The 27257-nt window shown below is 36.8% G+C and overlaps 2 protein-coding genes across 2 annotated transcripts in view; both read left to right on the top strand.

Annotated features, from left to right (window-relative positions):
- The first annotated feature begins 396 nt into the window (after positions 1-396).
- On the top strand, positions 397-4393 carry LOC122573992 (dynein regulatory complex protein 9). Its single transcript, XM_043741070.1, has 7 exons — positions 397-504; positions 1019-1281; positions 1411-1497; positions 1810-2050; positions 2116-2322; positions 2520-2651; positions 3376-4393. The coding sequence occupies exons 2-7, from the start codon at positions 1109-1111 to the stop codon at positions 3574-3576; spliced, it is 1041 nt and encodes a 346-aa protein (XP_043597005.1). The 5' UTR covers positions 397-504; positions 1019-1108; the 3' UTR covers positions 3577-4393.
- Positions 4394-18593: 14200 nt separating this feature from the next.
- LOC122573403 (alkaline phosphatase-like) overlaps positions 18594-27257 on the top strand; it is a 234674-nt gene continuing 226010 nt past the window's right edge. Inside the window, exon 1 of the mRNA XM_043739705.1 lies at positions 18594-20207. Coding sequence (XP_043595640.1) covers positions 20117-20207 — 91 coding nt within the window. The 5' untranslated portion in view covers positions 18594-20116. The remainder of the gene's footprint in view (positions 20208-27257) is intronic.

Below are 27257 nucleotides of genomic sequence, written 5' to 3' on the forward strand. Positions count from 1 at the left end.
CTACGTCATTTTAAAGTATAATTTCAAGTTCATCTTTTCGTTATTTGAGATCATTTCATTATTACTTATTGTCACTTTAAAATCATAGTACAATCATCGAATCATGCGTTAATCTTTATGGTACGTTAAAAGATTGTAGTCATGTTTTTCTATAACAGTACAAGTGTATAAAGACGAAGTATTGCTAAAAGAGAAATAAAAATTACTAAATATTTAAAGATTCTGGCATTATAATGCGTGTTATAAGTACAGTCGCGTCTCAAGGCGTCCTAACGTTCGTTTCCAGGGGCAACCTGCACCGATGGATCAAACCGTATCACGTGCTTTAAAGCTCTGCGAACCAACTTTATCGAGCAGAATTTAGTTCCGCCAAAAGTACGGCGTATCATGATTAGTCTTATAGCCATGTGTTCAACGTTCCTTTTATGAATTTTGATTAACATCGGATCTATAGTTTTCTTCACCGACGACGTTCGCAACTTTAACTTAGGTGAGAGCCGAGAAGTAAGTAAACCGCAACGTGTTCCTTTAAAAAAAAAAAGACGATGGAAAGAAAAAGATGAAAGGAAGGAAAAGAAACGATACGATAATTGCGATTTTTATCTTACAATTTACCTCTTAGAATAAGCAGTTGACTTGCATGGCGCGATTTGCATTTAAATGAAATTTGAGTTGTTTCTAAACGCTGTAAAAACATTTCGCCTATGATTAAATGCGGTCATCAAAGGCAAGGGTGTAACTATTGTTCCTCGATGAACGAGATAACTCGATTGATAAATGAAAATACAGCGGAAGAAGGGGCGAAAGGTTGGAGATAAAATCGTGGCCACGGCATGTCGTAAATAGGCAATTTCATCTTTTACCTATAATTCATAAAATAATTGAAACCGAGCTAAACTTGAAATATCTTCTTAACTTTAATTTCCTCTCTGGAAATAATTGTTCAGAGCTCGAGGATTACCAATTTTAGCTCGGCTTAAGAAGTTTTTGTAAATTAATTCATCGTGAATGTTAAAAGGAATATACGACAAAATTCAATGTGCGAAGATAAAAAGCGAGCAAAGGAGGCGCAAGAGAACTACGACGAGGTAAAAAACACGGACACTCAATGGCTACGCTCGCGGCAAATGGTTCTTCACAGTTCTCCCCAGCGGAACGGCCAGCAATTTTAGCGGCGCTCGAGGAGTTCACGAACGCGCTGGCCATTTACCACAGTACACTGAGAAAGCCCGCGGAACATGATAACGATATTCTCGGCGAGTGTTTACCCCTCGATACAGAGTACGTTATGCAATGATATGTCGAGCGAAATTGTAATAAGAATCCTAAATTAATAAACGCGGCTGCAAGATAGGAGACTCATCTGAAAGAATCGAGCGTTCACATTATTCCTTTGTATGTCTGTTGCAGAGATCTAAAAGTATTGAATCCCGAGGAGATTATAAAGATCCAAGATGTGAAAGAACGAGCCATCTCGAAGAAAATTTACGAAAACAGGTTGGAGCCATGTTATAACGATGGTTGTTGCGATGAATTTTTAATTATGAAATTCTATTAGAAATTAATGTCTCGCGTTTGTCGTATTTCTTCTATCAAGATCAGAAGTTCGGTGATAGAAAGATTTTATTTCGATCATTATATATCATGTCATCGATGTAGTTAACGTGTCTCGAAGATTATTCATTTTTAATGTCTTGAACGACTTTAACATTTATCGCTTAATGCCAGTTATTTTTCAAAATTAATGATAATCATCACCATTTCTAACGAAATATGTTGTGATAGACGATGACTAATAATTTTGCGCAGTTTATACATGAGAAAAATCATGGAGATGCTGAAGGAAGAGATCCGTGAACAGGGAACGTTCGAGGTATTGACTAAAGAGATCGAAGAAATCATGGTACGCCAGAAAGAAGAGGAGACTCTGCTCGAGGAGCAAGAAAGACTAAGAAAAACCGCCGCAGAATTGCAGAAGACAATGACTGAGAAGAAATTGGCCAATGAACAGGAAAAAAGACGAATACTGAATGAGCTCGCGGAAGAACAGGTACTGATGCCATGTTTTTCACCGAAGACGCATTGAAATTTTTAATTTTGTATTTTAAACAACAGCGTAACGTGGAAAAACTGAAATTAATCGCGGACGCGAAGTTGAAGTATATTACGGAATGGGGGGAAGCGAGATGCGAGCAGAATTCATTACGTTGCGACATGGAAATAGAAAAATTGGAGAAGATATTAAACAACTGGCGCATACGTGAAAAAAATAAACAGCGTGTTCATGCTGAGTTGACGAAATTTCTGACACAGGACATAGGGGTAAGTATCGTATTATTTATGTTATTTAACGTGTTATTGCATTATTCTATTAATGTATTATTTAATTACGCATCGCGATCTTCCATATCGAATAATTTTTCTTTTATTTGAACGTTTGTATTTTCCAAAAATGTTACTTGCCGCTCATATAAAAAAAGGAAACGTTAGAAAAAGGAGCTTATTTTTTAAATCAACAGTCGCTAGAGAAAAAGACCAACGAGTGGGAGGAACGGTACGCTCGAGAAAAAGAGACGTACGAGAAGGAAATCCGGCAGCTACATATTGAGATAGAAACACGTCGAAAGGAGTTGGACGAACTTAAAGAAGAGGTAGCTCGGCTTTCATTTCAAACAATAGAATTTTACATTTGTTTTCCCCGAGACGAATTCGAGATTAATCAGATCTATCAGAATTATTGATTTTTTCAAACTGTTCGATATATACCGTGTGCAAACTAACGATTCTTCTTTTTTCTTCTTTGATATAGATTTGTACAAACGAAAACAGTAGTCCGACGTAAATCTTGCTACTTTTTTTATTCGTAGAAATTTATTTGACAGAGGGCGAAACGCATCGGGAGAGAAATATTATAAATGCAGCGAATGCAAACGGATACAAATGCAAATGCAGTGTCACGGCTTATTAAATATTCTGTGTGACTGATTCACTGCATCACGATCATGTTAATACTATTGGAAATCAAGACTCATCGAGTCTTGCTTCTACAAGCGTAGAATCGATGTGCAATGCGAAAATTCTACTGGGGAATCGATAACCCATATCAAGAACCTATTTGTGGCTATTTTAAATCATGTGATACCTCATCGATGCAAAGGGAAAGGAAAAATCATTGATCCCGACAGTTTTAACGCTTTCAAAAATCACTTGCAGCTATTAAAAAGTTAATCTTTCAGTTCACGTGGTTTGTTCGCGTTATCTTAAGCTAATTAATTCTTTTTTCATTCTTGTTCCATTTTCCCCTACGATCTGATCATCAAAACGGTTGCCACTTCACCTGCCTATGTTTAAAATACAATCGTAACGATGTTGCAGTATCGTCATAATCAGGAATTCATAGACACGTATCTTGCGAAAAAGGAAACACTGCAAAGAGAGAAGGAACGACAGGAGCTCATGCAAAAAAACGCTATCAAGATTCAAGCTTGGTGGCGAGGTGTTATGGTACGCCGGAAGTTGGGGCCGTATCGACCTGTGGAGAAAAAGAAAAAGCGACAGGCTAAGACAAAGAAATAACTCCCCTTCTGTTTGACCCACCCCTTAAACCCACCCCGTACAAATACATGTCCCACTCCTTTTGGAACAATGCTCGGCTGAAAACAATATTTATTCTTCCTCTGCCGTAAAGTCCACTTTTGCTTCGTCTACGCTCCGTCTCTTATCGCATCCATTATAGATACGTTGATTGACTTATACGTCATCTTGAGCGTATAAGTATATCGCGCAATTTGTAAAAAACGAACAAGAATAACAGTTTCAAAATACATGACTGAAGGAATATCTTACGAGAGATTCGAATTCAATCAACTATGAGAGTAGAAGAGAAGAAGAATCGTAATGCGCTAGACATAAATCTTTATTGCGTAAAGATGGAAATTCTAGATGTCGTTTCAAAGGAAACTTCATCTGCAAGTTATTTGAATTCAATTCATTGGTCAAATTAGTTTCTAACGCGAATAGAAAAAAGAGAAGAAGAAAGAAACTTGTAACGAATGATCCACATGAAATCGCGATTTTACTCTCTGCTTGCGTAATATAAAGCTAAAGAATGGCCACAGCGGAGTATTGTTCATGCAAGAACCTCATTTCCTACACACTACTAACTTAGATTCTGCGATGTTCAAGAACACTGCATGGTACACCATAATAAGCCTCTATTATACGTAGCACGGAATTCCTACACTTCATTCTTCTTGCAGTTTCATGAAATTTATGAACATAATCTTATATGTATATGAATACACAAATGATAAAATGTAGGCGTATTAAACATATAAGCAATATAACCCAAGGAATTTATGTAAATTTCTCATTTATTGAATCATTAGTTAGAATCCAGAAATTCTGTTACCTTCATCTGAAACTAAATTTTTAATTCTTAAGAAGCATCCTACTTTAACCATCGAATAAATAAATTGTTCAAAGTGGAGAATTTTAAAACATTTTAATACCGAAAAGTAGCAAGGTTATCCCTGAAACGTAGTTAATATTTCCAATTCTTTAATTCCCTTTGATCCTCACAAATTCAATTATTCCAGTTCAATAATCGTTCCAGGCTAATCTGTAAAATTTAAACGAAGTAATCTGTCGTAAATGCATCCATATCCATGCAAGTGACACCATTGTTCAAGGCAAATGCATGTTCGCTAGTCGCACGATAGAATTTAATTCCAATGTAGTCGAAGTGCTTGAACGTGGAACATGTGACTATAGTAAACGACTAAAAATTCTACCCCAAGTTTCTCTTTTTTTTTAGCTGTAGGGATAAAGGCATGTAGAACTTGCACGACGAGGTGGCCGTTTTGAAAGTTTTTGGTTATTTTGTTAGACTTTCATAGTGTGCAGGCAGATTGCAACTATGTCGGATATCTCTATTCAATTGTTGTTCCTTTGGGTGCGCGTGAGTCCTCTTTGGATTCCTTTGAATCTTGATAAATGATATTACAGTCGCTTTATTATTTTATGCATTCCTTTGTTTTCCTTTAACCCTATATAATACATAATACATTAACAATATATAATACATTTATGTATTCCTTTACCCTCGCCGCGATCCTCAGGTTTTTCTATTTCAATCTTGCTCTCATTTTAGCAACATCCTTGCTATGATCCTCGAGTTTTTATATTTCAATCTTACTTCCATTTTAAGAAATAAAAAGGATTTTTAATTTAAAAAACACAGTATAATAAAATTGAAATAAGACTTTGTTCAGACCCTGAAGATGTTTTTAACGCTGGAGGAACATAATTGAGTCGAAAGTGACTGAAAAAAAGTTGTAGGGTTTAGCCCTTCAAAAAAGTTGGCTTGCTGAATACATAACCTCGATACGGAAGTTTCCAGTAACATTGAATGGTTCTTCAAAGTGGAAATAGTGTCATTTAGCTTCACCAAGCTCGGAAACACCATGACGACACCCGTCACTTTTTCGTGGTAGGGCAAGTTTCTGAGTCGACAACGAGCAGCCGTGCATTTTCCTTCATGAGAAATTCACGAACTCCGTAACCTACTCTGTTTGAAGGCATGCAAGCTTACCGCCGTGACCGTGCGGCCAACCACCTCCTTAGATTACGATATAAGGAATGGTTTAACGCGATGTGGCGGTGCACGCACCCGATAGCGCAGTCTGCATATACATGCTGTATGTATGCAACGATTTCTGACCTACCTTTCATATAGGTTGCATCATAATTCATGTCATAAGCGAACGAGCAGATAACGTTCCACAGCGAAATAAATCTAAAATAGAGAAATTCATTTGTTGTTAGAGTTTCCACTCTCGGAGGAGAGATGAGTAATTAGAGGGAATTTGATTATTTTAATTTTGTAGTTCTTTAAACGAATACATATCTAGTTATAATGTAATATGATATAATATAATATAATATAACAACTAATTGTCGATAACTTAAAGAGAAATTTTAAATGGTTAATTTTCTCGAAATGATTCGGTTAAGATATGTACAATAGTGCTTGTCTAACTGGCCGCGGGTCAGAATCTTATGTAGCGAAATCGAGAGAGACATATTTCTGGAAATTCAGCAATATGCATTTCTGTCTTTCAAGTACCAGTGAAACATGGTTACCTGACACATTTGATTATTTTAAATATGTATGAACATGTATAGTACCAGAAGATTATTTGATAAAGCCTCCTCATTGTCTAAATACAGAATAGACCTGACATTTCATGGGACTTCGTGTCTTATGATCTGAAATATAGTATAAGGAAATAACAATTGTATTGAACCTAACCATACAATTATACGGTATACCACACATTGCATCTCACATAAAACATAACATATATAAAGATTCTCAAGTCTGCCAATGGGCCATTAAGGAGTCAAAGTATAAATAAAGAAAAATAGAATGTTCTGAAATACCGACCTCGAGAAAAATCAGTGTTGTTTACGACTTTTGCCATTTGCTGCGGCGAATATAGCAATTATAATTATTCAATTGAAATTATTTTTTTATCTTATCTCCATTCGCAGCAGAGACGAAATCTCTGTTTTTTTCTCTGTTCGTAGTTACATTTTGCCTATTTGACATCTGACCATATAATAGGAATTACAATCATTGAATAGGTGGCACTACCATTGACTAACTGTACTTTGTCGGTGCTGTCGCATGTGTTTCACACGTTCTATATTACCGACTATTCAGAGGTTTTATGTATTACGTCATTTACAATGAACAGGGTACATATATTATAGTTATGCTTAATTAACGATCACTGGTCATTTTAATATTTGACTATACCTACAGACGAGATACAGAATAGACATGACATGCAACGCTTTTTTCTGTCCTACGTTTTGGGGATCGTTTAAAGGCTGATTTTCCTACTAGTTTCGTGCCACATGTGACGTTATCGACTCAGTATACATAAAGTATACAGTATAATACTTGCTTGAATCGAAGCTGCATAATAATGAAATTATAAATAAAATATAAAACAAGATATTCCATAATCAGAGAATATATCTCACAATCGTAACGAAGTATAGAATTCTATACTTCTACAATACTTCAAAAAGCATTTCACGCTATCAAAATAATAAAGTACAAATATTACGTATATTGCACATGTACATTATACACTATCAAAATAATAAATTACTGAAATAATAAATTTTCTCCACGTTAGACAGTGTGTCTTTGTACGAAAACTTCGCGCAATGGTTTAGCGCATAAGTAAAGATTGTAGCGCCAATGAAACGGCGAAGTATGCAATTATATCTCGCGAGATTCAATTATAATCGATACAAATAATTTCTCACAATCGATCTATCATATTGGAATGTAAAAAAGTCAGTTTCAGAGCAGAAAGCACAGCAAGAAGAAGCGTCTATTGGTAACTCCTATTATGAACTTTCAAAAGAGTATTAGATCTTGGTTATTGTTTTGTTTCTGTATAATTTATTCCTTTTACACATTTATTTGAGAATATTGTTCTTCTTTTTAACAGATGGTTGATTCTGAGAGAAGCTTGGAGATATTCGGAGAACGCCATGAAGTTCAAACGGACGCCATAAAATTCAAAAGGCTGCCATGATGATTCACAATAAAACCGTTAACTTTTCACGAAAATATGGTAAGATCTAATTTATTCTAATTATCTAACTATTTAAATGCGTAAATATGTTTGTTTCGTCTTTTTAATCGGTAATATTTATGTAGTATTCAATAGTATTCAATAGTATTTAATCTAAAACGAAGGCGTTATTAATTATTTATTTTCTTTATAGATCTTTTTTTTAATTTCCTTTTTTGTTATTATTAGAATTCTATCTTTTATTATTTCAAACTTCTTAAGTAATCATCACTGCGTTTTCAAAGACAAATCATAATATCCTACATTTTATTCAAGATTGTTCATAGTCTCTATTTCGAATCTCTTACAGTTTCACACTTTGCAAATTGTACCTCACTTAATTCTATAATTAATTTATAATATATTCTATCTATTCTTTATATCCTATTGTTACTATATAGCATTTATAATGTTAATCCTTGTATATTTCACTTTAACAATCATTAATTAGGAAATAAAATTTATATTAAAAATACCATCATATTTTTGAGACTAAATTATGTCTCATACTTTGTTGCAGATTTTCTACATCTCGTAATTCCTCTACGGGGTTCGATGGTTCCTTCCTGATAACTACCTTGCCGATAACTTTGAACTACTGCAGTGTCGATTGTAGCATTTCCGCATCTTATGGTAAGTCGCATAACTTTATATTCCTCTGGTCATCCAGTCGTGGCATAAGACAAAATGTGCGAATCGACACGGATGACTGGTTGTATTATGTAGAAGTTCCTACAAGCACAGTGACCCTGTTTATTATATCCGTGAATAGTAACATGCCCTTTTCATGTGACTTATTTATTAGTTCAGGATTTATATGAATGGCATGACTTTGACATCATAGTATTATAGTTTAGTAATACTTTATAGTATTATATTAATAATATCAATATCATGTTGATAATTGAGATAAATGGCACACGACTGACAATTAATCTGAGTACATATTTATGATTGAAAGTATTATTGTATGTTTATCGCAATAAATTATAAAGAGTGTAAGTGTTTTGATTTTCTCGAGGTCGGTATTTCAGTACCTAAGACACGAAGCTCCATCCTAAGTGCGCATGGAATCAGGAGGGGTACGAAACGTTCATTGCCATTAAAAGGAGTAAAATATCCCGTATAATATTGGGTCACAGGGTATATTGGGTCCATTTTGTATCTTTTCATCATTGACGAAGTATAGAACTTCTGTACCATGTTTGTGCATATTTAACCAATGGTATAGGAGAGAGCTGGTGGTAGCTGGTAAAGTAGGGAGTATAACCAACACAAAACTTGATAAATACACATACATATATATTAATACATTGCCCGATATTAACTTTTATTATTGTATTAATAATTTGTTAAAATCGATCGCTTTAGAAGTGCTTTAGTGTGCATATAATATTTATTTAGTAACTAGTACGTATGTACTTATAATACTTTGATGTAGTAATTATGTTTTATCTATACATACAGATAGCGCTAATACCTTAAAATGTTAGTAAAGTAGATAGTTAAAAAAATGAATTAACGAAGTGATCTATTTATGTCAGTATAATACAAAGTTTTATTAAATGTTATTTTTTTTAATCAAATATCTGAGATTTTTATTTCTATTTTTGAGATAAAAACTTGTAAGTGAAAATTTTTTATGTAATATCTTATTACACGATTTAACATATCTCAAAATTTTTTATAAGTATAATAAATATAAGTATAATAAATAAATATGTATAATAAAGTTATAATAAACTTTTATATAAGTCTTTATAAAAAACGTATCTTATTGACAATTTTTATTCGACATATTATAACGCAGAATAAAAATTTTAATAATTTCTGTTTTTGATTATTTCGTGTTATTAACGAGCTTCTAAATCAAGGCAATAAAATATCTTTGCGTGTTGACGTTGGGTAGGTGGTACCAGCTGCAACGTATTCTATGTACAGTATTAGGAGCTAGGGGGACTAGCATATAGAGAGAAATGTTATACAATAATTAGTAAAGACTGCTGTATCGTGTTTTGAGTTTCTCGCAATTAGAAGTGCAAGTTGGTAATGTTACTTCCTTAATATTTGACCGTATATTTCTTGATATTATCGCTGAAAGTACGACACTGGTGGTTATATTATTCGAGATATTAGTTTAAAACTTCTTAGTGTGACATTTGGACAATCATTTAAAATTTAATATAGAAACACACATATGAAAGCAAAGTGGAACCAGAAGAAGAATGCACTAATGACACATTTCATTCAATCGAATTTATTTCAACTTATAATGTTGCAACAAATGTAGAAACACTTCATCACGTAAGTCTTGCTTACTTAAGTTTTTGAAATGAACATTTCCGAATTAATTGAAAACTTCAATATGTTAATAACTTCAGTTTGTTCTCTTTTTACAGAAAATCCTTATTGGTTTCTCGTTGAATTTACAAAGAGTTGGATATTTTGACAATATTTAGAGGCGTTGATTTTGCGGGTGAAATCTTTCAACCGAGATGGAAAATTGCGAGCCATCTTTCGTGATGCATGCAAGGGTGGCCGGCCGGTCCTTCTCAGTTGCGGCGTTGTTAGAGTAACGTTTCATTCATCATTCTGGGCAGCGTGCAGTTTGCGGATTCTGCATTCGTTTCCGGGTGGCGAACAGCGGCACTTCATTCTTACGGGTTACACCGAATGTGTTGAGAGACAGGTCAAACCAGACGCTGAAGCATTCGAAGCTTGCCAGCTTCTCCAGTGTTCTCTAGTGTTCTCTATTTGTATTTGTTTGAATTTCATGGCCCCGATTTTCCTCGTTAGTCGAGATTCTCAGCTTCCTTCTTTTCCTGTCAGCCCGTCCACGGCAATGAAAAAGGAAATACATCTCGCGCCTCTTGCTTTCTGTGGCATTCGTCGTGTAACGAAGCACTCTGCATAGGCTTTCATAACGCCACTTTCGTACGGAATACAGAGCTTTTCGTAGATCAACTCGTAGATCTTACGTCACGTCGTGGAACTAGCTAGAGCCAAACAATCAAGAATATATTCGTCGAGTATGACTTGCCAAATGTTTCTTTCTCGTTGGTTAGTTGCTTTATATTCGTGGTTCGCGCGAGAAACAGTACATTTCATTTCCGAAGGAATAAACAAAGTTTTAAAGTCGGTAATGAATAATTAAAGTTTTCCTGTACAAGGAAACTTTTCTATATTGTGTATTCCCGTAAGATATTGTCTTTTCTCCTCTCTTAACTCATAATTCTTTTTTATCTAAGAAATCTTCCGCAACTGTTTTATATATAAATAAGGGAAACGTACGATTTTGATCGAAAGCTTAAAATCGTGTAAGAGGAAAGAGAAAAGAAAACAATAGTTTCCTCATTCTTTTGTTGATTAGTGAGATTCGAAAATCTAATTTGATTAATATTTCCACTCTGTCAAGTCGAACTAATGGGAAAAAGTCGATCCATTGTACAATATTTCGACGTTATTTAACCGACCATTGTGACTCTCTCATTCAGTTTCCACGTTTCATTACAAAGGAGAACAACGTGATAGACCTTTGTCATCAATCAGATTCTCGTGTCGATGTGCTATCACTCGTTGACGAATTACAAGGAGAATCTTGTTGCAATGCTGGGATGTAGCTCTATTCGATATGACTGTCGAAGCCGCGACAGGAAGTTGCTTCGCATCTGCAAAATTTAAAAGTACCGCCATCCGTTGTCCAGGATAATTAAATCTCTACTGGAAATTCGTCGAGGATGGCGGCCTTGTCTATCCGTCGACAGTTGATTGAATACCTCGGCGTGATCTCGTTCGCTATCTTGAATTACAGGTCTGCTACCGGCAGATCCATTTTATCATCACAATGAACTACTTTCCAGTAGGTTGGCAGACTTATCGTCGCGTACTTAATTAATCAACCGGTATCACTGCCTACTATACCTATGCAGCGATGTTTTTACGACCAAGGTCTTGCGGAACGCGAATCTGCTTCTGACATTTTGTCATTTTGATTGGTTTAGGCATTTGCTTGCTGCCATGAATATTAGACGAAACTTTTGTCAGACGATTTTCTGAATAATTCTCAGACTCGCGTTTGGCTTATCTGCTTCTAACACCGTAGTTGGTGATTTTTAGGATTTATCGTAGAATTCGACGGCTATCCATGATTTCTCCGATTTATGAATTCCAGTTGATAGCTCGACGATTCGAAAATAAACCACTTTCGTAAAGCGAACGTAGGTTCGTTCAACAGGATGATGCAGTACCCTGAAACTTGGCAAAATTCACCCTTGGAGATTTGTACCTTTCTAAGAACTTTTTCCCCCGAAATACGCTATTCGTTTTGGATAGAATGCGTCTGCCGCAACAATATCTTTCAATGACGTATTTCCATGTTACTGTGGTAATAACTCGTTTCGTTTTCCCTTGTCATAATCGATATATTATGTATCTTTGTTCGCATAAGATATCTCGCATGAACTGGAGCTATTTCCACAGTTACTTAAGGCTATTGTTCCATACAGTTTACACATATTGTAACTATGAATAGCGCAACTTTGCCAGCAAGGGCGCAAAGCTGCTTTCCAGGGAAAATATTTATTGTTAAGCAACAGCAGACGTGCGACGTACGGTATCGAGAGGATTTGCTCGCTGTAGTCGCTTTTGGATTACTTCGACGTAGAGAGAAATCAGAAGAAGCATGTTTCTATCAATCGTTCGACATTTCAGTACTTTGTTTGTCCAGGTTTCTCGACGCTTCTCGGAAAAATCGTTGCGCTTTATGGCACTACAACGAAACGATCAAATTTTTACAAAATTACGCGTACAGTGGATCGATTCGCTTTATGATCGACGTGTCCGTCATACATTCTGGCGGGTAGCTGACAGGAAAATCGTAAAATGCCTAGGTAAGGGTTACACGTAAAGCTCGGCCACCGTCAGCATTGATGAATTGTTAAAAGCCTCTCTGAATATTCGATGGCAGAATGGAGAATACATGTTTTGTTCTGGATGTGCAGCTGTACCTGTCGAAAACGTGCTATGACAGCTGATTCTGACTGGCTCTTGCCGCGATTTAAAATTACGGTTACCCAGTTGCAAGCTAACTTCAAAATCCAAGACTGTGCACGTTTTCTTATTGATATACATATTTACGTTATACATAGTCGGTGAGAACCATATAGCAATGTTGTTAATTATAATAAAACGCGCTAACGTAGCATAGAAGTCGTAAGCCTGTTGAAACATTTAAACATCTAGCAGCAAAATTTCTATATGATACGTGTCCATCGTATAAAAGATAGAAAATTACGTAAGTTTAGAATTTGCTTCAAGCACTGTTTTATTCGATTATGAGGACCAACTCGAGTGTCAGCGGCGTCTATTTTTGTTGCACTTACATTTTAAAGTGCTGTTTCGGAACTCAAAGCATATAAATTTAAACACCTGACCGCTTTTATCGCCTCGTTGTATCTCTTTCACCGACTGTACGCGTTGCTCTGTTTTTGCCAAGTCTCAAGATATTTGCTTATCAATGCAGAAAGTTTGGCTATTCATCGTGGCAAAAATTATATTACTTCGATAAGCAACGCTCGAACGCAATTCACCGATTTGCTCTGCTCTGGATTGAATTGGATCGTATCTATATAGAGTATCCAGTTTTATCAAGTATTGAGTTTTATCTTGATAGCGTTGCAGTCAGGGGATCAACAATAATTTCGCTGTTCTTGATAGTTATATCCCAACTTGTTATAAACTCGTTCGTTCGTGTTTATTGTTTTAAAACGGGAATCAGTTACATAGCAATTTCTACTTCTCATTTATTTGTCTTCAACTTTACCGCTTCTTGAAATTACGAAGATCTAACGACTGCTTGAGAATTCAGTTCGTTACGATCGCTGGAAGATGACGAACGTCTATGAATAGCGTCTATTATGATCAACTTTTGGAAACAAAGTGTCGTTGCTTTTGTACGAGCGTCTAATTCTGAAACTTTAATCAGCTGTTTCTTTCAAATCTATAAGCTTCGCAATCTATAGAATCGATTAGAAGCGTACAGTTAATTTCCATGTTCGTTTCTTCGTGATGTCGATAAATTTGGATGACCAGGATCGCGGATGAAGCAACTACATATGTATCAATAGGTCAGTCTGAAAAGTTTCCACTCGTCAAGGTCTGACACTGATTTGACCATAAAATCTCGTGGAACAAAACGCGAAAATGTTCAGTCTCTCCGCGGCTTTACATGGTTTCGTGCATGCAAAATGGTCTGGCGTGTCGAGGTGTACGATGATTTCTGGAACGAAAAAAAAAAAAAAAAAATGAAGAGAAGGGGGAGGCAGATCGATCTCTCGACGTTAAAAAAGAGGCGTAGCCGGAACAGAGACGAAATTGTTGAAAATTCCAATTTCATTTGAAGTACGCCGATGACCGTAAGGGAACAGTGGTCGGAAAATGATTGACTCTAGTCCTTTTCTTTTTCAAATTCACTCAACGTGACGCAGTAAAACCATGGACTCGAGCTTCATTGTTCAGCCGAGTTCTTAATGTCATATAAACTCCAATGTGCATTCATAAGTTAATCTTCGTTCTTAATCTCGTGTAAGTTAAACATATTCGTATTTATGGTGTACGAACGCGAGTATATAATTCTGCAAGAAAATTTGCAAAATTCGCCGGTATGTTTGTACGGAATATTATTTCATGATTTAAATTATTAACGAACATTAACATATTATTAACAACATAATCTTCATCTGGAAGGTCGATCGATATATGCAAATAACAATCAGGTGTATTTCAATGATTTAACTTGTGTCAATCGTTATTAACTATTTAAATATATCAGACTTGAAATCTGTCCTTCCGTTTCGTGCAATCCCGTAGAATGAGATTTAAAGGGGATAGATCAGATGACTGTGAGACGGAGATCATCCAATTCTTTCTATCCATTGACCAACGATCCTAAATTTTATTCAACAATTCTATTATATCCAAAGGTCTTGCATAGGGATGCCATCAACCAAATTAATTTATACTTTTTAATACTTTTCAATTATTATGAAGTATAACAACTATAGAGAGAAACAAATCGTCTCCAACAGAATGAGAATATAATCGCCTAAATAGCCAACGTAATAGAGTTAAATCGACTTATTTTGTATGTAATCCTTTTTGTTCAGAAAGATGTCTCAAATATACCGGGAAAGTTTGTCGGTTTTCTCTCGTTAAAACAGTACCATCGGAACATAGTATGTACGGGAATATTCGTGGATACGAGTACCTATAGGATAAATGTCGGGTCTTTTACTTTTTAACGTTCTACCAGAATTGCATACTAGCAGTGGATTCATCGGTTAGACAATTTTGACCTAGACCTTTTAAACGTAATAAAAGCTCGGTTATATCGATATTGAAATTCATGTAGACTCGTTTGCTTTTATTTTTCAAGATTCACGTTAAACATTTATATCGCTTTTCTCTTTATTTCGATTATATGTCAACATTTATTGTTTGATAAAGTAACATACAAACATAAAGATAAAATCACGGAACACGCTATTGACTGTCTGTATCTACGGGTGGAATAGTAACGAATGTAAAAGCAAAAACAGAAGAAAAAAGTTGAAAGAACAAGCGGAAGCGAAAAAATGTGTAGATGGTAGACCATTAAGTATGCATCCGAGCAAAAACAAATTTCTCCCGTAATGTTCCGTGCAGCATAAGAGGCGAAGCTAATTTCTTGAGCTGGATCTAACCTTTAGACAGGAGTTTTTGTTGCAAGACACATGGAATAATAAATTTTACGAATGCGAGGTGTAATTTGATAGCGGCTAATACCATAATGCCTGTTAAATAGGTGAAACAAGTAACACGTTACAGATAAATGTTTCACGTTCGAAATTGGAATTTATTATCAGTGAATTACGCGTATTGTTAGGGAATCGGATATCTAGATCAACGTTTGTTAATTTCTGTTGAAGGTCACCGCTTTTAAGAAAACTCTACATCTGGTCTTTTTAGCTTTCTAAAGCACTGAAGCTTCGGGGTTTTTTTCAGTTATAGAGTAACACTGCTAGCATGCGGATCTGGACCAGCTCATATTATTATTTCAATCTTTGTACTTTTCACTTCCGTATTTCAGATATATTTTTCTACCTTATAATTTATCCACGTGTCTCTCTCTTTATACATCTAATAACCTCAATAATTTCAATTTATAATTAAATTCTACATAATGCGAACGAATATTTATGTGAAAGATACACCGAATTTCTGTTTTTGAACTTACACGAGTACGGAATTATTATGTTAAGGACGAGTAAATCTTTGCAAAACTTTGATTATTGCGTTCGGTTATTTCGATCTTGCGAGTTTATATTCGCGTTTAGAGGCAGACTGCGAAATGCTTCAGAGCGAATATCACCATGTCAAACTGCAGGAAGTGCCTACTGCTTTAACGCGACCAAATTGCATCCGGTGTGCGACACACGCATCTTTCTTTTTCAATTTATAAATATCGCAGCACCGCTGCGTGCTCTGCCAAATATTTGGATCATAACCAACTGCAGTTCATTCACAAATATCAGGAGTTCTTACATCTAGGAAATATCGGAGCTATATAAATACAGATTAAGAGAAACATCTTCGGCTTAAATTCGACATCGACGAAATGAGAATATATGACACCTATCGAAGATCCATTTAAAAGAATTCTAATTATACCTATTATTTTTATTACGCGAATATTTCAGACATATCGCTATCATACAGCATGAGAAACGTTAAATGTTTTATTCATATTGTATGTACAAAAATTCAATTTATACGTCCTGTCTTTTGTAACCATGCAATTTTTTCATCCTGAACACTGTTGCTCCCGAGCATATTAAATTCAGATCAGTTTCAGCGCGACGATGTTTCATATTCTGCCTGTAATATGTCTTCCTAAGTATTGGTATGGCATTTTTAACGCGTGGAAATATCATTGTAAATTCATGGACTTTGTGAAACCCATGGAAATTAAATAGAGCGAAAAAAGAGAAAGGGAGAAGAAGAAAGGAAGGAGAAAACTGTGATCCGAGCAAAAGTGACATGTTTACGCGCATAGGATTGTAATAGCGTTACTACGTAACATAGAATTTCCGGGATAGCGTATCGTTGATATTTTATTGGATTAATTCTGTGCCGGGTCCATGCATCATAACGCCGGCTATCTGTACGTATCGTGCACTCTGTATCAGACTGTAATTTTGTCGCATAAATTTTATGTCAAATTTACGATACGCTGTCCACGGCGAGGAGAACTAAATCGTCTAATGACAAACTGCGTCCGTTATCGGCGCAACTTTGCTCAATTATTTGTTGGCGATGTTCACACGTGTATTATCGAAAGCTGCGCGGATTTATTCTTACGCGATCGCCTTCATGCCGTATTTCATCGATACCACTTCGATTTTTCTGGTTCAATTAGTTTAATGCCGAATCTTCCAGTCTAGTTCGCAGTCGTGGAATATGAAATTAATTTTGAATAATAATTTATAAGAAACGATATCCGAAACTTAACGGGAATTCGGTTTTACTGTAAAATTTATTCGAAATCGATTGCAGTTATTTTGCAGTTATTAGCGTAGGTGTACGCTAGCGAAAAATACACATTTGCAAAATGATAACGACAAAACGATGGGCTTGTTTTCAATACCTTACAATTAGTTACAGGCTTTTACACCGAACGGAAATGTTTTCGAAATGCTTGGTTTTTCGCACAGCTACAGTTTTACACAAATGTTTGAAAATTAAACAAATCGTTAAAAAATTAATGGCACGAATACCACGCGTGGTTTTATTTGTAAAGCTGGCCGTGGTGACCTAGTTTAATCCATTTTAAACGAAAATAAATCATCGATATTGGTAAATTGGATAATTAAGCCCAGAGGTCAGCTGTAACTGCGATTGTTCCTTTTCGTTGCCAAATATGGCACAATGCACATGACGATGTAACGTAAAACGAAGAATTGAAAAAGATAAAACACCGAAATTCGTTTCGATGTTCGGGCCGACAGAATCGTAACTGTTATAAAACAGCTTGCAGTACAAGGGCGCAGCGAAATGGATAGGTTGTAAATTAAAGTGAATTAGTTAAAAAGAGCGTTAAATCGGCCAACACAGCCAGCTATGTTGTTACTTTATGGTTTTCGGCTTGTATCCATGATCACGCGTTCCGTTCATTGCATCTGGCAATAACAGCTGCTGGAGCATAGCGATCACACGTAGTTTCACACTTCGGTTTAATACTGGTACAACAGGCTTATAACGAGAGCAGTCCGAGTTGTATTACGTTCGCATCTAGTACCTGCTTGTTTCAGGCTCGTTTTGATTTACGACGCTCGTTGCTTTACGGATTCGTCGTTATCAGACTATGAGAACGCAAAGAATCCCAGCTGTTGCTCACACCGTCAACCTTCCTTCATCGAACTCTTTCATTTTCATGGCTTTTTCAATTTGGATTCCTTACTACGATACATCCATCGTTATCGGTCGTTCTCAACCTTTTAACTTATCATCTCACTGTCTCGGTTTAATCGACTACGCAAAGAACAAATGTCACGACCCACTTGTACCTGATCCCAGAAAATATCGTGAAACTCGATTTCGAATAGCGAAGAAGCGCGAATCGCATGCAACGATTCACCCTCGTTTCACCTGATTTTTCATAACTTTTGAGCAACGTGCGATATATTTTGATCAGGGCCAACGGATGGGACGAACCGTTGTGAAACAGTAATAAGTAAAATAAGAAGATAGCGCATGTATCTGGAGCAATAGGTGTGTAAGGGTGGGAGGTGGCGGTGCTATCAGTGTGCCACGGCGCAACCGGACAGGCGTTTCACGATGGGGGTGGCTGGATAGAGGCGCCTAACAGTAGCTGAGTCGCATGATCCCTTCACTCGGGTCCGCACGGCTACCGTCGTCTCTGCTCGGCTCTCCGATCGGATCTCCGTGTTTCGAAGAAGCGCTTGGCGAGTTTACCGAACCGTTCGTGCCACTGCGCTCGCATTCGGTTGCGCGAACTCTTCTCGTTTTCGCGCGTGCAACTATCTCCTCTTTCCTCGCTTGTCACTCGCTCGTCTCTTTGTTACGTCGTTTACCGCGCTCCGTTCCCGTCGTTTCTATCCGCCACGCGGCGAAGACGATGACGTTCGCCAGCGATCTCACGGATTCGTGACGATCATCGCGTGTCGTTTGCACGAGGCGACCACATCCTTGCACGCATGTACTTTTGTTCGTTCAGTATAATCGAACGAGGAACATAAAATTATTAACAAGTGTATGTAGTGTTTCTGTCGATATTCTGAAAAGAAAAGTGTATTGCTGTTGCGTCACATGTTGATCTTCGTGATCTTGCGACGAATCTTCGAACGAGCTGCTCCTCGTGTTAAGAGTATTCGATTAATTCGATTCTCTGGAATGAATGCATTGTGAAACATTGGAGAGAAGAAAGAACATAGTGTATCGCAGTTTATTAACAGTTCTGGGTGGCTCGTCCGCCTTCATTGGTTTTCCCGCGATTTTCGCAGCCACCATCAAGGATGCGAGTCTCGTACATTTTCGAGGAGCATAAGCTTCTAGTGAAACTTGGTAATCGTTGAAACAGAACCTCCAGACTGGTCGTTAAATTTTAAATGAATAAGGAATCTGATTGCTTCTAACGAAAGAGGAGAAGTGGAGCTTCGATTCTACGATCGTAAACCGCTGCCGAGTTACCACAGATGATGTATATCGGAAAGGAACGGAAAGGAAGCGTGAACACGATGTCGTTTGTTTCGAATTGGTCATGATAAACCAACGAACAAAAAGTTAATTTTTCGCTAAACGGTAAATCGTGAACTGATCGCGAGTGAATAGCATAGACGTTACCTACACGAACCAATATTTGATTTCGATGATTCAAGTGGTAATACGTTCGTTCGAACCACATCTGTACCTATTAACGTCGTAACCGAACATTTTCCGTAAAGAAGCTTTTCGAGACGCGAATAATCATCGAATGGAGAATACAATGAATCGTAACAACTAAAATAAAAAATACTTTTAAATTTCGCGGCAAGCGTCCAAGATGTTCGATTCATTAGGACCGACTGGTTCACTGATTAGACGAAGCTGTAGTAGCGACTTAAAGCTAAAGAAGAGTATAAAATCCCTTTGCTAAGCGAAATTGGCTAATTAAAGCAGTTCATTTAGCATTCCACCGTGAAATCGGTTAATGTCGCCACGGTGGAGGGACCGAAGTAGCTACGGTTATCCGTCTGAGTGGTGTTTGCGTCGGGATATACGGCTACAGATCTGACGAACAGTTGGGAATCGATGAATCGTTTTTTCCCTGGCTAACGTTTCCTTGGCACAGGGATATTTGTTGAAAGGGGGAATGAAGGGCCATCCGGACAGCACGTAGGGACTGGCCCTTCTCGTTTTCGGAGATGTGGCGCTATCTACAGTACACTATCTTCGGGCTTACCGTCATCCTGCTGACGATTCATGAGATAGTCCTCGTGCGAGCTGGTGAACAAGGTAATGACAGTAAATGCGTTTTATCTTTCGTTACAAGGACGGCTTTTCGGAGAAGGAAAGGACAGTTCTTAAAATATATTTTTGGAAATGTCGATATTCCTCTTGCATAGTTTTTAATAGTAACGACATGTAATAATTTAGCGTAATATTAGAGAATCAGAAATGTCACGCGATTACTTTTTTATTGATTTCTTTTGAACGAGAATATAACATTTTGAACTTTTCTATGGATCGGTAGAAAATGGGATATTGAAGTTGCTAATTTTCCTTGATCAAAAATTCGTGTTTGGTTCATTAAGACGTAATCAAAGTAATTTACTTAAAATATATTTGACGCGTTATTACTTTACTCGTAAGAACGAACAGCATACACGAGTAGCTGTAAAAGATAGTTGTAAAAGAGAAAAGAAAAATAGATTGGCCGAAATTTAGCGAAGTGGAAACAGGCAAGCTACGAATACTTAGTTTACTTCATTGGTCAATAGTTGAACGTGTACCAAGGGCTGTACGTTTGTTTTTCGACGAAATGAGCAACGTCCGTATGCGCTTTCAATTACTTCCCATCAAATAATTCTATAGCGAACATTTCTGCTCTGAAAAATTTTTTTTATTGTCACTGCGCGATTTTAATTCCATAACGTGCAAAGCTGCCTGCGGAAAAAGCGGCACTGTGATTGAAAGGTACGAAATTCGAATATTAATCTGTCCATTATAAAATTTATCGTAAAACAGTGAAATCGGGAAAGGAGCATGTATAGAGTCGAAATTTATGTTAAGGAAATTTTAGCGAACTACGTACAATCAGGACAGATGTATTTGATATAAAACGTAGAATTCGCTACAGAAAAGATATATTTGGAGAAATTTCAAATAAACTTTGAATTCGCCGTAATCGATCAGCAATTAATAAACTTGCAGCTAATAAAAATGCCTTAGGCATTGCAATTATCAAAAGTAATGATTTAGTTTCCTCTCTCTCTCTTCGTACAATCCTCGCGTTTTTAAATATTTCTTTCGCGTATGTTCAGTTTTATTCAGATATTTTATAATAATACGTCTTCCGAGAACTACGTCGACGGATGAGAATGTACTAATTAAAGCTTCCGCGTAACAATTTTATAAAAGTTGTCAAACGCCACCGAGGAAAGTAATTTATACGCCTATATAAAATATATTTTTACGTGACCTGATTATGCGACGCGAAATGTATCACGGGCAAACTTTACCATTAGTCTTTTTAACTTCCTTTCCAATCGTGGATTATTTTAATTTGGTTCCTATTTTCTTTAATTATTCTTACTAATTTTGATGACATGAACTATTAATCGATAAACTTGAATTAGTTCTTGTAATTGTTGTGAAACTTCCGTCGGTTGATCGAACGATTTCCAATATTTCACGGTCTGCGTTTCGCATGTATAGTTATCGCGAAGTGTGTAAGACATCGACGGTAATGCAATTTCCTTCTGTCAGGAATGCTATTTATCAGAAATTTCTTTTTCATATTATAAATACGCGCTACCAATCCTCCCTTCTTGACACAATAGATGAGTATTGTATCGTTGATTTATTTCTTTTGTGTTGCTAAGTGGAACAGTTTTTAACGAAACAATATTTCCCGTGGATGATGCTTCTATATAAAATTAAATTCTTGATTGTTCGCCGTGTTTCCGTTTTCCCTCACGTTGTTTTCTAGTTTAGATCTTCCAAACTTCCCATTAACAGAAACGAAGTTCTTTTAAACATCGCAATTATCTCCAAGCATCGAGAAAGAATAAACCGAGAAATTTGATTAAGAACGTTCGCTTCTCACCAGTTTTCCTCGGATCTTCGCTCTATGATTCTATCTGGTCAACGTTGCAATTTCACTAACAGAATTAGCTGTAAATCCCTTTAATATTTGAACTTGCTAGTTAGCAGTAGATGGGTATGTTTGGTTTTGATCAGCCACAATGCGTGAACGAGAGTATGCACAGTTTCGCATATGCGCATATATACCATATATTGACGCGTTTTAGTAGCGCAATGCAAATTGTAATGGCTTTACAGTTTCGTAACAAAGTTACATATATGTACAATCTATTCAACTTTATGAATTATAAGTATTCGCCTGGCGTGTGCAGCGAAGCTGAAATCAATGTTTCCTTTTATCAATTTCGCTAGAGATTTCCAATTCATTTCTGCGTTATTCACTCTCCTCGTATTCTGTTCCCTTTTTTCTTTCCTCGTTTTTCACTGAATAAGGAAGACGAGTAACGAAGCAAAATTTTATACCGAACGTTGAAACATCGGTTTTGTGTAAAACGCATTCGCATATATACCCTTTTCTTCGTAATTTTTTTTATAGCCATTTTGTATTTCTAGCAGAAACCATTTGTTTCTTACATTTGCTTGTTCAAGAGGCTTCTACTATTATCGTAGCAAAGAAATTTATCTTTCGCACTGCTTTCGAAATTTTCGGCCAGTTTCAAATAGGCACAACCGAATGGAAAGTATCCATCGTAGAGGCGTTGAGGAACTTTTTTCAACTTCTCTTTAGCTCTGTCAGAATGCGCTGGTGAGCATTCTCAACTCAATTTGTCGTAACGAATACCATTCGTAACAATTCTTTCCGTATAGTAGAGTTAAGCGAGCAGGATCGTGTTAAGCTGGTGAGTTTCACGAATCGATCAAATCTGTGATACGTTCGCCATCGTTTTGTTCGTTTATCGATACAATCGAATCCTATTGTGAAGCTGTGACCGCAACATCACACTCCGTTGCTAGAAGATATATGTATTAATCTGTCCTTTATTTCCATTGTTTTCCAGCAGAATGATCTTTGACGTTCATTATCATTAATCTCTTATCTGCTCCTGTTTGCCATTATAACACGTGAGTTAATGTTGCAGATGCGATCGATGATCCTGAAAAACTCGTAAATTTAATACACAGCAAGCCAACCACGTTCGTATTTTCGTTCTGAAAGAATGAGTGTTGTCTTGGCCAAAGAATATCTGCGAGACTAAAATGCACAGCTTGTGAGTCCAATGCGATGATTAGTATATCTGGGAATGGTCGCACTAAATTTCCGAACTCGCGTAAGATCTCATAATTTGTATTTCAGATATATATATAGAAAATAACGTAGTGGTGGAAAGCTTTGCAAACAGAATACGAGTAAGTTTTACTCGTACGTATCGTAGAATAAAAATTGTATTTCACAAAAGAGTTTGTCCTACATATTCTGTGCAGTATCATTATATCGCATGTACCACGTGACAGTTTATGTTATTGGCCTTGTAACGGTGAAATAACCATATTTTTGGCAGATATTTTTACACGTTGGTACATGGAAATTACAATGTTGCTTGTTTATGATTTTTCACGACTCGTAAATGTTTTTGGTACCGTTGAAACAAATATGAATGAATAAGATTGGGAAGATTGGCCTTTTGAAATATTACAAACAGAAAATGAGTTTACTGGAATATTTATTCGATCGTGTTGTTCTGTAAAGCTGCTGTCGATTTTGTTATTTAAAATGTTATTATTAAACGGAAAGGATCGATGTAAATTTTGATTTACTTTCGATTTCACCTATTCACGTGGATTCGTTAGTAAGGTTAATTTAATATTCATATCGAACTGGATTATTCAAATTAAACATTACGTGCACTCTATTAAACATAATTGTCGCGTTAAAATGTTAATCTCGATACGTGTAACGCGTAAAGTGCATCGATAGCCATCGTGAAGCGAAAAAGGGAGAAAGTCATCGGCCAAGCTGAAATTTCACGATGGTTCATGGCTCTTGGACAATTAATTTCCCTCCATTACACGAGCCGTGCAGAAGATTAATAAACTTCATCTCGTCACGCTCGTAACGCGGTGTGCCAGCTTAGTTTACCTTGGAGTTTATCTACCAACGAGCATAAATGCTCGCAATTTGTTCACGCTTGTACCAGATAGTGAGGTAATAGAAACTTCATCGTGCATCTGACGCCGTTGCCATTGTTTGTGGCTTAAAACTAGCCCTCGTAGCTTTCCTCTAATCACTCGATTAGTTGTAATATCGTGAAGTAAACCAGTTAAACACAACGAATTCATCACGCTACTTACATGTATACAACGTGAAGCTGACTTTGCAAAAATTTTCCTCGTGATACCGTCTTATCTGCGAAAATTAAGCCGAGTTCGAGTACGGTGGCAAGGAAGGGGCTGCATTACGTCAAATGAAAAAAGTTTTATTCCGGGAACTTTGGATAGGAAACTTTCTAAGGAACACATTTGATTATATGTCACGGTATCTCTTTTCCCTTCCTCTGTCACGCAGATATTTCGCTCGTGAGTTTGGAACTTCTTTTTTCAACCGTTTTGAGAACGAGTCTCGCATGTCAGCAGCTTCTCTTTTCGTTCGATCGGATAAAAATCGATAAATATTTTTTCCACGACAGGCTAAAATCGGATCGTTCTACTCGCCAACGATGTTGCAGACTGTCCGACAAGATTGTCTGCAGTATCTGAACAGTTCCCGAGATTCACGTTCACGAGAACGTAATGTTCCGACAGATCTTAAGCAGATAACGTGTATCCAATTGTTTGAAGTAACTGACGAGAATCCTGGGTACAGAGCCCGGGTATTAGACACTGGACACTTAACCATCGCGGAGAACGTATTTCCGTGTACTTTATCGCAATCGAAACAGATTGCGGGGTAATTGAATTGGATAACGATAAGATGAAAGTAATATTTTACAATAATTGGATAGAATAACATACAGCGTGTTATATCAGCGGAGAATAAAGCTGCGCTCTTGAGTTTTCCAGTTTCATTTTTAATTACTTACCATTTGTTTCTAGGATGGTTAGTAGAGTAACGATGAAAGCTATGCTTTATTCTTAGCGTACTCTAAGCGATTCCAAATTGTTTCTATTTGTCAATTTCTAATATGAAATGATGTTAAGAGGGAGAGAAAATATTTTGGAATTACGTCGCAATTTATCGAGTGCAAATAACTAAAAATTTAGTGGCTAGATGTTATCCATTTCGTTACATTTTTTTTTTTTTTGGAAATTACCTACCTCTTACAAAATGCATTGGTACTAAATAGTTCGTCACGAAATTTGCATTCGGAACACGTTCATCGTGGAAATAAAAGTACGGCCTCTACGCTTGTTCGTTATCTATCAAGTGTCTGTCTTTATTCCTTTAATTTGCCATCGTCCCCTCTGGGACAAATATCTCGGTATTACATTCGATGCGAGAAAAGAAGGGGAGTAAAACATTCGTTTCGTAGGAATTGGATATCCCGTTTAACCAAATTTGTTCCAAAGAAATCAGTTTTACAGCAATTTTATTTCATTCTTTCCACTGTCAGTCGATCCTTCCGTTTCAATGTTGGTAGAAATCAAATTCATGGGTTAATCGATAGAAGGGGACAGTTTATGTATACATTTTAAACAAATCGTAGCAATAGACATTTTTTTATATTCAACTGTTTGCTAGTGTTATCTTCTATCTTGAGTTTAACGTTCTTTCAAGTAAACGATCGATTAAGTAAATGAAACTGAAAATTTCTGAATTTTAAACAAATTCAGCATACTTTTGTGTGTAAATTTATGAAATCTTGTAGAAATGCAAGGCGTAAAAATCTGTCAGCCTGCAATCTGTACTGATGCTTCGGTATTTATACTCGTGACTGTATATATTTGAAAAAATTGCGAGATAATTTTCTGCAGTCTTATTAAGCGTGTTTTCCAGAGATGGTCTACGAGAAAGTAGTTTATTAGCAAGGTCGGTAACTCGTTTAACTTTTTCTACGCAATGATATCGTCGAGACGACTTCGCCAGGACGTTCTTGAAACGCGCGCCTACAAATAATCCCATATAATCCAACCTTGTCGACCGATTTTCTTCCAAGGGATTTTGTACTTCCTCTTTGCGCTAGAAGTTCCCGTATATCGATAACGCTTAACAAGCTGTGTCGTAAAAGCGACTTTGCGTCTCCTCTGCCTTTCATTTATCTTTATTCCATAGTAACATAGCAAACGGTGGCTCGTCGAACGAAATTCGTCGGATAACGAGGATTTATGCTGGTAATTTCCGTGGCCGACTCGTTAATTCAATTTCTACCGACAATAGTACAGCTCTATCCAAATTTTTTCCGGCTCCATTTCAATAGGTACGGCTCGAGCACGAACGCTCGGTCGAATTTAATGGAGAAAGATAACTGCCGGTCTACTCATGACGTTACCATATTTTTCCTAGTAATTGTACATAATGAAGCGTGCGGGCTCGCGCAGCTATACTCGTGCGTCAGAAATAAGGGGTGGATCTGGTGGATTCGCTCCATCTTGCTAGATCCTTGGGTGATTAGAGGGCTACACACGACTGTATGAAATCTGGATCGTACATCGTTCGTAGTACGTAATCTGGCCGTAATCTCCTCGTAATCTATGGCAATTTCGAGAAGGCGGCCTGCTACTTGTACTTAACACACGTCCGTGGCATAAGAATCGTTAATTACGGTAGCAGATGAGAATCGGTTTATAATTATGAGCTTTCAGTACGAGGCGTTTAATGGTTAGCAGCGTGGTACAATTAGAAGCTTCGGTACAATCTATCGCATCCGTGATTACAATCTGACCGTTGTACCAGCGATAATGAATATACGTGTACGAGTGGTACGTTTATGGTTTGCGGGTATGTGGCTTTTAACGCTTGCGTTAGGGCCAGATCGTGAGGCATTAAGTTTTCCAATTATATGGAGTTTTGGTTTGTCAAAATTTTCGATTTATTTCCCGGTTGGTCTGATAACTTTTGTAATTTCTGGTTCTAAATCGTGACAGCAGGCGGTGGATTTGTTGCGAGTGAAATTTTTAAGGTGTTAACTGTCCTAGCTTTATCGAATAGAAGGCAATTCAAGTTTCCAACAATGGTCATATTCTGTGAATGAACATGCACGTTTCGATCCAATTTCACATATATGATAAGGTATAACAGAATGTACGAAGATTTCCTCTGTTGCAAGTTACGTATTTCTGGTAATACAAGTTTTATGAGAAATA

Source organism: Bombus pyrosoma, linkage group LG12, assembly GCF_014825855.1.
Source record: "Bombus pyrosoma isolate SC7728 linkage group LG12, ASM1482585v1, whole genome shotgun sequence".
Taxonomy (NCBI): Eukaryota; Metazoa; Arthropoda; class Insecta; order Hymenoptera; family Apidae; genus Bombus; species Bombus pyrosoma.

Excerpts from the sequence above, each read along its gene's own strand:
- LOC122573992 (XM_043741070.1), top strand. The coding sequence starts at position 1,109 with ATGGCTACGCTCGCGGCAAATGGTTCTTCACAGTTCTCCCCAGCGGAA. Across the intron at positions 1,282-1,410 it reads TGTTTACCCCTCGATACAGA|AGATCTAAAAGTATTGAATC; the intron begins GTACGTTATGCA and ends TGTCTGTTGCAG. Across the intron at positions 2,051-2,115 it reads ATGAGCTCGCGGAAGAACAG|CGTAACGTGGAAAAACTGAA; the intron begins GTACTGATGCCA and ends TTTAAACAACAG.